This window comes from Budorcas taxicolor, chromosome 2, assembly GCF_023091745.1.
Source record: "Budorcas taxicolor isolate Tak-1 chromosome 2, Takin1.1, whole genome shotgun sequence".
NCBI classification, from domain to species: Eukaryota; Metazoa; Chordata; class Mammalia; order Artiodactyla; family Bovidae; genus Budorcas; species Budorcas taxicolor.
The window spans coordinates 101055698-101069066 of record NC_068911.1 but is presented as its reverse complement, the minus strand read 5'-3'; the positions used below and the strand labels follow the sequence as shown (position 1 = coordinate 101069066).

General features: G+C 36.6%; 1 protein-coding gene across 1 annotated transcript in view; it reads right to left on the bottom strand.

The window, feature by feature from the left end:
- LRP1B (LDL receptor related protein 1B) overlaps positions 1 to 13369 on the bottom strand; it is a 1834206-nt gene that overhangs the window by 84931 nt on the left and 1735906 nt on the right. Inside the window, exon 84 of the mRNA XM_052653145.1 lies at positions 7185 to 7346. Within this exon, the coding sequence (XP_052509105.1) occupies positions 7185 to 7346 (162 nt within the window). The remainder of the gene's footprint in view (positions 1 to 7184; positions 7347 to 13369) is intronic.

Below are 13369 nucleotides of genomic sequence, written 5' to 3'. Positions count from 1 at the left end.
CTCCTGCTATATCAACAAATGAGAAATGTCACAGCTATCAGCATTCCCTGGCCTCCAAATGTGAATGAGGCATCCCAAAATTGTGATCCAGCAGATGCCACCACACACCATGGTGATTGCTGAGGAGCTGGGGGAATGCAAGAAGCAGACATCTGCCACTTCTTAAGGTAAACAAGGAGACAGGATTTGGCCCCAGATATCTGAGATGCATATGAAAGGAATGAATTCAGTGAGTGCAGAGGCTTACATCCTCCCATACTCTCAGTATTAAATTTCTTAATTTGATATTTGGTCTCTGATGTTCACACTGTCTGCTCTCTTTGTTGTAAAGTTGAATATAGCCTGGCTCCCCATCCCACTTTCTTGGAGAAGTTTTCTCAGAGCTCCTGAGATGCTGTCTCCCAGGTTCAGAGTCCTAAATATTCCCACCAAATAAAATAACTCTCTACTTTCAGATTATGACTATATTTTTTAGTTTTCAGGAATGATTGGCTGTGAGGGACCAATGTGACTCATACCCAAGGCTGAATCTGAGGCAAATAAGGAAAATAACTGTTGATACCTCAGGCAGAGAATTAGAGACAGCTCAAACCTCTGTGTGAGACATGAACTGAGAGCCCATGTTTGACCCTCATGCTCTGAGGCTACCTGACTCTGGGGAGAGGGTCCCAGTCCTAGAAGAGGGGGAAGCACATATGTAAATAAAATTGAGGTACCTTGAGGATGACCCTCCTAGCTTTTGCTTCAGTACCTTGGGATTGGATCCGATCCCTGATAGGGCCAATATGTCCATTGATCAAGGGAAAGACTTGCCTCACACTCAGCTTCAGGTGAAGCCCCACCATCTCTAGTCTGAGCCCCTACTAAGGTGATAGCTGCCAGCAGAACCTGAGGAAAGACATGACTTGCATACAAGACAAATTCTGCTATCCCACCAAAGGCACTGAGCACACACAGCCTGTGCAGGAATGTTTCCACATAAGAATGCTCTCAAGAAGGCATCTGCTTCACATAACTCATAGAGGAAGAGGAAGTTAAGCAAAATGAAAAAGGAAGGAGCTATTCTCAATTGAAAGAACAAGAAAAAAATCCTGAAAAAACTGAGACAGAAATAAACACTTTACCAGATGAATAATTCAAAGTATTAGTAATAAGAACAGTAACTGAATAAGGAAAAGAATAGATGAATACAGTGAAAATTTTCACAAGGAATACAGAAGTGTATGAAAAATCCAATTAGAAATAAACAGCTCAATAATGGGAAAAAAAAAAGCAGTAGAAGACATGAATAGTAGAGTAAGTAACAGAAAAGAACATAAGTTCTCTTGAAATAGAACATTGGACATCACACAGTCAAACAGGAGAAAGAAAAATAAATTAAAAGAAAGAACACAGTTTAAGAGTTCTCTATGATAAGGTTAAGCATACCAACATCTGCATTATAATAATTCCAGAAGGAGAAGAGTAAAAGTGATTGAAAATGTATTAGAGGAAATTATGGCTAAAAACCTATAAAACCTGAAGAAGGAAACAGATATCTAGATATAGGAAGCACAGGGTCCCAAATAAGGTGAACCCAAACAGACCTACACTAAGACATATAATTCAGTGTCACAAGTTAAAGAGATAATTCTAAAGGCAGCAAGAGACAAACAGAGTCATATATCCTGAAATGCTATCAGAGAGGAAATGATAAAGATCAGAGGGTAAACAAATGAAATCGAGATCAAAATAAGAAACCCAATGGAAAAAATCATTGAAACCATGAACTGGCTTTTTGGTAAATATGAACTAAATCAATAAACCTTTATCCAAGCTAACCAAGAAGAAGAGAAAGGACTCAAAATCAGAAATGAAAGAGGAGGAATGACAACAGATAACACAAAGATACAAAAAATCTTAAGAGAATATGACAGTTATATGCCAACAAATTGGACAATCTAGAAGAAATGGACAATTTTTTAGACACTAACCAGCTACCAAAATTTAATTAAGAAGAAACAGATAATTTGAAAGGAATGATCACTAGTAGTAAATCGAATTTATAATATTAAAAATTCTTAAAATTCCATGATCATATGTTCACAGACCATAAGGAAGAGGTAATACACGTACCTCTCACATTATTCCAAATAACTCAGGACTCAATGTTTCCACATTCACCTATGAGGTCGTCATTACCTTAACATTAAAACCAGACATGGACAAGACCAAAAAATTAAATAAATAAATAAAAAGCCATGATCTTCGATGAATATTGATGCAAAAATCCTGAATAAAATATTAGCATGTCAAGATGGATTATTCCAGAGGTACAGGCATTGTTTAATATTTGCATATCGATCAATTTGATACACCACAAAACTAAAGAAAAAAATTACATGATAATCTCAATTGACACAGAAAAAGCACTGACAAAATTCAACATCCATTCATTATTAAAAAAAAAAAACCAAACTCATCATAATGATGAGAGAGCATGACCATAATAAAGGTCATGTATGTCAAAGCCACAGTTAACATCACACTCAACAGTGAAAATATTTCCTCTAAATTCAGGAACTAAAAATTATGCCTGCTTTCACAACTTTTATTTAGCACAGTATTAGAAGTTCTATCCATAGCAATTAGACAAGAAAAATAAATTATATCCAAATCAGAAGGAAAGGGGCAAAATTGTCACAGCAGACAACATGATACTCTATGTAGGCAATCCAAAAGCCTTCACCCAAAAACTATTAGAACTAATAAAGGACACAGATTAATGTACAGAAATCTGTTGCTTTCTATATACTAACAATGGAATATCAAAGAGAAAACAAACAAAAATCCTGTTTACAATCACACCAAATGAATAAAATATCTAAAAATAAACATAACTAAGGAGGTGAGAGACCTATACTTTGAAAACTAAAACATCATTTAAGGAAACTGAAGATGACACAAGAAATGGAAAGACATCCATGCTCTTGGATTGGAATAATTAATATTGTTGAAATAGCCAGACTTCTCAAAGCTATTTACAGATATAATGGAATATCTATCAAAATACCTACCATATTTATATTAGAACAAGAACAAGTAATCCTAACATTTATCAGTCAGTTCAGTTGCTCAGTTGTGTCTGACTCTTTGTGGCCATGGACTGCAACATGCCAGGCGTCCCTATCTATCACCAGCTCCCAGAGCCTGCTCAACCTCATGTCCATCAAGTCAGTGATGCCATCCAACCATCTCATCCTCTGTCGTCCCCTTGTCCTTCAGCCTTCAATGTTCCCCAGCATCAGGGTCTTTTCCAGTGAGTTAGTTCTTTGCATCAGGTGGCCAAAATATTGGAGTTTCAGCATCAGCCCTTCCAATGAATATTCAGGATTGATTTCCTTTAGGATGGACTGATTTGATCACCGTAATATTTATACTGGACCACAAATGAACCCAGATGAACAAAGCAATCCTGACTGGGGAAGGCGTGGCACCACAAGGCTGGAGATGTAACCTTTACAGTCTTTAGACTGTATATCAAACTACAGTAATCAAAACAGTGCAGTATTGGCACAATGGCACAACAATCAATGGAAAGGAAAGGAGGGCCCAGAAATAATCCCAAGCCTCTACAGTTAATTTACCATAAATGAGGTGAAAACATACATGGAGAAAAGACAGTCTTTTCCACAAGTGGTGCTGAAAATGCTGGACTGCTACATGAAAAACAATGAAACTAGAACACTGCCTCGTACCACATGTAAAAATAGACTCAAAATGGTTTAAAGATCTAAATATAAAACCTGAAACCAGAGAACTACTCTTTGACCTAAATTGTAAAAATATTTTTTTAGATCTGTCCTAAGGCAAAATAAAATAATAATAATAATAATAATAAACAAATGGGACCTAATTAAATTTAAAAGCTTCTGCAAAACAGAGGAGTTGCTAAGTCACTTCAGTCGTGTCTGACTCTGTGCGACCCCATAGACAGCAGCCCACCAGGGTCCCCCATCCCTGGAATTCTCCAGGTAAGAACACTGGAGTGGGTTGCCATTTCCTTCTCCAATGCATGAAAGCAAGAGGGGAAAGTGAAGTCGCTCAGTCACATCAGACTTAGCAACCCCATGGACTGCAGCCTACCAGGCTCCTCCACTGATGCAATTTTCCAGGCAAGAGTACTGGCGTGGGGTGCCATTGCCTTCTCCGAAAACAGAGGAAACCACTGACAAAATGAAAAGATAACCTACTGAGTGGGAGAAAATATTTGCAAATGATGTGATCAGTTAGGAGTTTATGTTGAACATATGTAAATACTCATACAATGCAATGTTGAAAAATCAAATAACCTGGTTGGAAAATGAGCTGAAGATCTGAAAAGAAATTTTTCTAAAAAGACATACAGAAGGCTAACACAAAAAGATGCTGATCACCAGTAAGTACTAGAGAAATGTATATCAAGACAATGAGTTATTACCTTACACCTATCAGAATAACTATCATCAAAAAGTCTACAAATAAAAAAAGTTAGCAAAGACATGGAGAAAGGAACCTTCCTACACTATTGGTGAGAACGTAAATTGGTGCAGCCACAATGGAAGACAGTGTGAAGTTTCCTCCAAAAACTAAAATTAGCACTGCCATAATGATCCAGCAATTCTAGACTGGGTATACATCTAGGAAAAAAATACAAGCATTAATTTGAAAATATATATGCACCCCAATGTCCACAGCAGCACTATTTATAACAGACAAGATATGGAAGCAACCCAAGTGTCTATCAATAGAAGAATAAAGAAAATGTATATATATAGTGGAATGCTAGACAAGAAAAACAATGAAATTCTGCTATTTGTAGCAAAATGGATGAACCGAGAGAATATTACTTTTATTGATGTAAGACAGACAGAGAAGGACGAATACTGTATGATATCACTTGTATGTGGAATCTAAAGAATAAAACAAATAAATGGATATAACAAACAGACTCATGGATATAGAAAACAAGCTAGTAGTTACCAGTGATTACAGAAAAGGGGGAAGGGGCATGATAGGGGTCTGAGATTAAGAGATAAAAGCTAATATGTATAAAATACACAAGCAACAAGGATACTTTATACAGCACAGGGAGTTATAGTTATTATTTTATAATAAATTTTAATGGCACATAATATAAAAATTACTGAATCACTATGCTGTACCTGTGAAATTAATATAATATTATAGAACAACTATATTTGAATTAGGAGAACAAACAATGAGCAGAGAAATAAAGTTTTATCTAGAAAGGGATGTGAGCACAAAGGAGTTTTTAAAGAAAGGATTAGGCAGTGAAAAAATATTGATAAAGCAAAAGCAAGAGGAACAGTTGTATAAGATGTGTCTATGAGTACTGCTTCAAAATTTGGTAAGGAGTATATCAAGGCTGTGCATAGTCATCATGCTTATTTAACTTGTATGCAGAGTACATCATGAGAAATGCTGGACTGGGTGAATCACAAGCTGGAATCAAGATTGCCTGGAGAAATATCAACAATCTCAGATATGCAGATACCACTCTAATGGCAGAAGGTGAAGAAAAACTAAAGAGGTTCTTGATGAGGGTGAAAGAGGAGAGTCAAAAAGCTGGCTTAAAACTTAACATTCCAAAAACTAAGATGATAGCATCTGGTCCTATCACGTCATGGCAAGTATATGAAGAAAAATTTGAAATAGTAACAGATTTTATTTTCTTGGGCTCCAAAATTACTGCAGACAGTGACTGCAGCCATTAAATTAAAAGACACTTATTCCTTGGGAAAAAAAAGCTATGACAAACCTAGACAGCATACTAAAATGCAGACACATCGCTTCACTGACAAAGGTCTGTTTAGTCAAAGCTATGTTGTTGTTGTTGTTGTTTTTACCAGTAGTCATGTATGGATGTGAGAGTTGAACCATAAAGAAGGCTGAGTGCCAAAGAACTGATGCCTTCAAATTGTGGTGCTGGAGAAGACTCTCGAGAATCCTTTGGGCAACAAGGAGATCAAACCAGTCAATCTTAAGGGAAATTAACCCTGAATATTCATTAGAAGGACTGATGCTGAGCTGAAACTCGAATACTTTGACCACCTGATGTGCAGAGTCAACTCACTGGAAAAGACCCTGATGCTGGGAAAGATTGAGGGCTGGAGGAGAAGGAGGTGACAGGATGCAATATTTGGATGGCATCATTGATTCAGTGGACATGAGTGAGCAAACTCTGGGACACAGTGAAGGACAGGGAAGCCTGGTGTGCTGCAGTCCATGGGTTCGCAAAGAGTTGGTCATGACTTAGCCACTAAACAACAATGAATAGTTAAGAGGCATCTAAGGTTGGGCACAGTAGGGGTCCCTAGTCATAAGAGAGAAGACGGAAGGTGCAGCATAGGACAAAGTAGTCTGAGGGATATGGTGGTGGGAGCTTGGGGCCATTTTGTGTGTGTCTCTGTATGTGTGTTCAGTCATTCAGTTGTGTATGACTCTGCGACGTCGTGGACTGTAGCCCATCAGGTTCCTCTGTCCATGGAATTTTCCAGGCAATAATACTGGAGCAGTTTGCCATTTCCTACTCCAGGAGATCTTTCCAAATCAAGGATCAAACCCACACTCTTGAGTCTCCTGCATTGGCAGATGGATTCTTTACCACTGCACCATCTAAGCAATGAAATAGGAAGGAAGCTCCTAGGCTGGGAATAAAGTTAGGGCACAGGTATTGGGGGTTTGAGGGGAAAAGAGAAGATGCGATATAAACATCTAGAAGGGTGAATGGATTCATTAAATACAGTAGAAACCATAGTAAGTGCTCGTATGACGTTAGTGACAAAAATTCCAGCTAGAGCAGTCTACTTTTTTTTTCCAGTTGCATTCAGCAGTAGGGTGCCAGCTCAGGACAGATAAGAATTGGATTTAGCAATGGTTATGGTTTACTAGGAAAGCAAAAGAGAGGGGAGGACGGAGCAAATAATTATAATGATGGACCATGGAATCTAAGCTAAAAAAGAAGAAACAGGATCTTTAAAATAAGAGATGGGTGAGGGATAATGAAAAGAATGACTATATTTGGGGTAACAGAGGGGGGGACCTGAAAATTAGGGGGTGGCTGAAATTGAGGTGATGAGATGACTTAATGAACACCTTACAGTGTATTGTCATACTGCCTCACGGGTGTTGTTTTTACTTACAGTACTGACATCTGTCTCCTGTGTGTTCAGGCTGGCAGTGGCAATAAGGCTGGTTTCCAGCAGTAACACTGCAGGTCCCTCCATTTTGACAAAAATTCTCACAGACTGTCTTACCACAGTTTGGTCCAGTGAACCCCAGTGCACAGCTGCACGTGGGTCTCCCTATTGAAAAAAAATAATGAAAAGAAATGAGTTGACAAAATTGTTTACTGACATGGAATCCTTGCTAGGTAAGAATCAGTAAGTCAGTATTCTAGGCAAAATTTGTCCATTACTTATTCTGTGACTTTACACAGTAACATAACCTCTTTGGGTCCTAGCTTTCCCATGTTCCAGCGAAGCCTAGATTAGAAGATAACTCAAGTTCATATTGGGTAAAATGATCAGAGCTCATTTTATGAACAATTCTGTATGCATACAGAATTTTATGCTTTGAAGTGTTTATCTTATTCTTTTGTACTTCTCTTTTCATGTCCATTTTACTTTTCTAAAAATATTTAAACTTTTTATTTTGTATTGGGGTATAGCCAAACAATGTTGTGGTATAGTTTCAGATGAACAGTGAAGGAACTCAGCCATATATATACATGCATCCATTCTCCCCCAAACTCTTCTCCCATGCAGGTTGGCACATAACATTGAGCAGAGTTATACCATACCATAGGTCCTTGTTGTTATACCATAAGTGCTTGTTTATACATTTTAAATATAGCAGTGTGTAATGACCTCCCCAAAGTCCCAACTATCCCTTCACCCCAGCAACCATAAGTTCATTTTCTAAGTCTGTGAGTCTCTGTTTTGTAAGTAAGTTCATTTGTATAATGTCATTTTGCTTTTTAAATTATTTTTGTTCTACTTATGCAGATTCTTTTGGCCATTAAAATATAAAATAGAGACAATCATATTTCCCAGTGTTCAATCATAATGTACTAATCACTGCTATATCTACATAAAATATGAGCTTAAGTTTATTATAAATAAATATTTTAATAAATTTAAAGTAGCCATATCACCTATAAGATTTATGAACATCAGTTATTTTATTTGATATAATAAATACATATATTACATTTAGTTTATAAGCACTTACTGAACCCTATTTTATTTCATTTTACATTTTTAATTATAGTAAAGGACAATCATTTGCAGTCTACTAAGATGAGTTAAGAAATCTAATGTTAACAGCACCCACTAGCAAATATGACAGACCTTCTTTGGATATCTTACTTTATTTGTTCTATGGGAACTTACATCATAATGAAAGGTGAATAGTCCTTTCAAGTGTTTAGAGCATAACACAATTAACTGCTACAGCAAGAAAGTCTCTCTAAATGCCTGGACTGTCAAGAACTGAGTAGAAAATGAAGTCCAGGGCCAGCTCCATAGGAGAGGTGAAGGAAAACAAAGCAAAACGAAAGGCTGCTATTTGTAATGGTGGCAGAATAAAGTTTAGAGGCTGTGAAAATATTAACATACAGCATAAAAGGGAATAAAAAGGAAATTCAATTATAGATGTCAAATAACTATGATTCTGAAAATGTCATTCCATTGTCTAGTATCAGAGAGTATCCAACCATCTCCTTTCACCATTATAGACAAGCAACACATGCTCAGTAAGATGCATGAGGACAAGGGCTAAGACTTGAAGTGTGAAACTGATAACAGGGTTTTTTTGTTGTTTTTTTACTGTTGCCATAGATTTTACAATGAAGGACAATTCTACACATACATATTTGAAAACCATTATTCTTAAATGAATAAAATAAAATGAATGAAAGTCCAAAATTGGACTTTGAATTGAAGGTCCACAATTTATTTATTTTACTTTTGAAAGACTCCACACATTTATAAATGCTAGAAGGCATTGCTTCTCAATGAAGAAAGTTATATACATTTCTACAGTGGGTACCACTGCTTTAAAACTTATTTACACATGTTTTTAGTTTGGTGGCAAATAAATGCCTATTAAAAGGTTGAGAAACAAGCTAAATGATATACATAAAAAAGCTGAGCAACTTCATATTTATTTATTGCCAGAAAACAGTTCTAAACCTTTCAGCCAAATATTTTCTTATAAAGATAGTGAATTTTCCAGCTGTTGCTTATATACAGACAAACTATCTTCATTGGAACAATGGTGGGTAAATAGTAAGAGACACAAACAAGAGAATAAATAGTGGTAGAAGATGAAGAGGACAGATGATAGAACACGATCACTAAGGAAAATGAAAGACTTGAATTAAAGAGGTAATAACTCTACATCCACAGGGACCAATGGATGACTTACAGAGAAGCAGAACATATAATCAGGAACACAAATAATCATGAGTTCAATGTGAAACAAACAGTACAGAAAGTATGTGAAAAGTCAAAGTCAAAATGTTAGCTGCTCAGTCATGCCTGACTCTTCGCAACCCCAAGGACCATAGCCCATCAGACTCCTCTATCCATGGAATTTCCCAGGCATGAATACTGGAGTGGGTTGGCATTCCCTTCTCCAGGGGATCTTCCCATCCCAGGGACCAAACCTGGGTGTCCTGCATTGCATGCAGATTATTTACTGCCTGAGCCACCAGGGAAGCACAGAAAGTATAGGAGAAATCAAAATGCATTAGAGCAATCAGAAAAAGTGCCATATGAAGATAGGACTTAGACATTGTAGATTTAAATTTTTCTACCTTACTTTCTAGTTGGTTTTTTTTTTTTTTTAAACTGGGAGTGAAAAAGATATTGTAAAATGATAGAAGTATGAAAGAAATGAACCCAATCTGCTAAGGCACTTGAAAATTCCTCTGTTCCAGTTACTCAGAGAAATGACACCATGCTTTCATCTCATCTACAGCTGTTTTGAAACAAGGGCAGAGTGACCAGGTTGTCCCCCACCTAGCATATGCTTCACATCATTTAAAATCCACCTGACTCATTTTCAAAAAGCTCATCTTCCTCTTTCTTTGAAGAGAAGATTTATTTTTGACAAGTATAAATCTTCATATTCAGGAGAATATTATCTAACTTGAAACAGTGTGGTGATATAGCAGATCTTTTGTTTGCTGTTGGGAAATAAACCATCTGTTGCAGAATTTTATAATAGGCTTCATCTAATATTTCCAAGAACTTCTCTGGGTATGCCCTAACTAACTAGTTGCACTGGGTTCATTTTATAATGATTTTTTTTTAGGTAGTTGAATTAGATTTTGACATTTGAAAAGGAAACAGTACCATTACAATGGCTAAGGTATCAATAGAGATTTATAGCAGTGATAACACGGGAAGTTGACAGCCTGCTTTAAAACTTATTTTCAATCAGAAACAGCATCAGTTGACCTCAGGAAGAAGTGGGAGGAAGAGCTTCCTGGCTCTAATCAGACTAGTTTCTACACCATTCTTATCTCAGACTTTAACTGTGTATGCTGTCAGACTGCCTGGATTCATAGACTATCTATGCCAGTCACTGGTGTGGAACCATGGGCAAATATCAGCTCTGTTTGTTTCCTCATGTGTAATGGGGCTAATTATAGTACCTACTTCATGAGGTTGTTGTGCAGGGTCAGAGAGGAAAAGTGAAAAATACTTCTAACTGTGCCAGGTACATAAGGCACTCAGTTACATTTTAGCTCTGAATATTATTGTTATTCCTTCTGACATTCACTGCTTAAAGGTATGACTTACTCAGTGGCCCCATCTACAAAGACACTGTAACATTTTAGCAAAATCATTCTGAAATTTTCCTTAGATTACACACTGTATCTCCATTATTCATTTCAGATACAATTAAATTTGAATATCTTTGTATGGCAGTGATGGGGTAAAACAGGAATTCCACACCAACTTTATCTCACACTCTACATTTTTCAAACATTGATGAATGAGTCCTCTCTTTTTTCCTTCCAAACATGTTTAATCCTACCCATTAAAAGAAAGAACACACACACACAGCACAAACAAAAGCAAACTTAATACTTGTATAACCTCAGATATTGGTACACTCTCGAGCTTTTTTCAAAAGAACTTACACTTACTGCTTCCAACTCTACCAATATATGACAAATAAAATCTTTGATCATAAAGTCACTCCAATCCTTCACTTGGTTTGTAGTTTTATTTTTTAATACACTTAACCTGTTGCATGTCTTTGTTCTCTAGGAAGAGAGGCCAGATCTCTCAATATCTAAGTGTTCCTTATGCAATCTTGATTCCCTCTTGGTAAGAAAGGTTTAGGAATGGAGAAGTTAATGTTGGTGTTGTATTTATTATATATTGATGTACCCTTACAAAGCTATCCTTTAATCTCTTGATCACTAAATCCACTGATTTCTTCTCAATCATCCCCCTCCTCAAATTTTCTCCATAATTTTACATTTATTATTACCTACACTTGAAAATTTTCTCTCTACTTGGCTTCTAAGACACTAGCATTGTTGATTTCTCTCTATATTTTTTCTGATGGCTCTTTAATAATTGCATTTATGTTCTCTTCCTATCTAACAAAAAATATTTGCCCAAGCCTCTTTCTGGTGATGTTATTCATTTTCACAGCTGGGATAGTCATCTCTCTATCTGAATGTCTTGGTCTTGATTTTCTGACTTTGGGTTCATTCTCCTTAAATTTCCAAGACCTCCATTTTCACTCTGTTTTATGTCTCTGCAAGGATATCTCTAGCTGTTCATTAGGTTAATCTATTCCTCCCATGACTCGGTAGGAGAGAAAATTCTTCTTATAAACATTGTCCTCAGTGGCACACACATGATTTCACTAGACTAGAGGCTTTACCAGTGCCACATTCAGGTCCATACTATATGTTAACAAAGTGTCTTGCTAGATGTACACATACAATACATAGAGGTTGATGTAGCTGCATTGGTCTTCCCTGGTAGCTCAGTAGTAAAGAATCTACCTGCCAATGCAGGAGATGCAGGTTTGATCTCTGGATCAGGAAGGTCCCCTGGAGAAGGAATTAGCAACCCACTCCAGTATTCTGGCCTGAGAAACCCCATGGAGAGAGAAGCCTGGCAGACTACAGCCATGGGCTCACAAAAAAATCAGACATGACTTGGTGATTAAACAACAACCAGAACTATGCTGTTCTGTTTATAAATAAATGAAAGCTTATACATTTCTAGAGGTTTTTTCTGATGTGGAGAATTTTTAGTCTTTATTGAGTTTGTTGCAGTATTACTTCTGTTTTATGTTTCAGTTTTTTGGCCATGAGGCATGTGGGATTCTAGCTTCTTGACCAGGGATCAAACCAGCACCAGTCTTAATTACTGAGCACCAGGGAAGTTCCTAGTTGTTTATATCTTAAAACTGCTGCACCAACTTTTCATACAACATAAATTAATAATAAAATAGAAATTTAACTAGGTACCAGTAATAACTGATGTCAAATATGGTAAATACAGAACTACCACCACTATAGTCAATGATAAATATTATTAAGCAATATCCATCAGTACAACTAAATATGATAATGCTCAAAAGAAAAAATGGAAATACTTTGGAATTTCAGAGAGTTCCTTAAATTTAATTGTTTCTGCATGGCCCTTATATAGCAAAAATCACAGTCTCAATAAAAATGGTTGATTCTAAAATATTTCATAAGAATACAGTATAGTGTTAGTTGCTCAGTCATGTCTGACTCTTTGGACCTTACGCACTGCTGCCCAACAGGATCCTCTGTCCATGGAATTCTCCAGGCAAGGATATTGGAGTGGGTAGCCAATCTCTTCTCCAGGGTATCTTCCCAACCTAGGGATCGAACCCAAGTCTCCCACATTGCAGGCAGATTATTTACCATCTGTCACTAGGGAAGCCCTCTGTAAGAATATTTAATAGCAATTAAGTAAATTTGGTATAAAGTTAAATTCCTTTTTTTTTTTAATGTCAGGTAGACCTAGGAAAGAAACCTTGTTGGATATTTATTAATTATGCAGATTTGGAAAATTTAGATTTCCTCACTGGATCTCATTCTGCATCTCATTTTATAAAATGAGAGCAATGCCTACCACATGCTGGTAAAACACTTGGCAAAATACCTGCCACATAACAAGTACTCAATAACTGGTAGATTTATTGTTAACAGTACTAGTAGTATTTGGTTTTGCCATTATTAGTAGTACTATATTTGCCTCTGTTAAGAAACTCCATATGGATTCTTAATGCACGTTTTTCCATATTCATTCTTTTG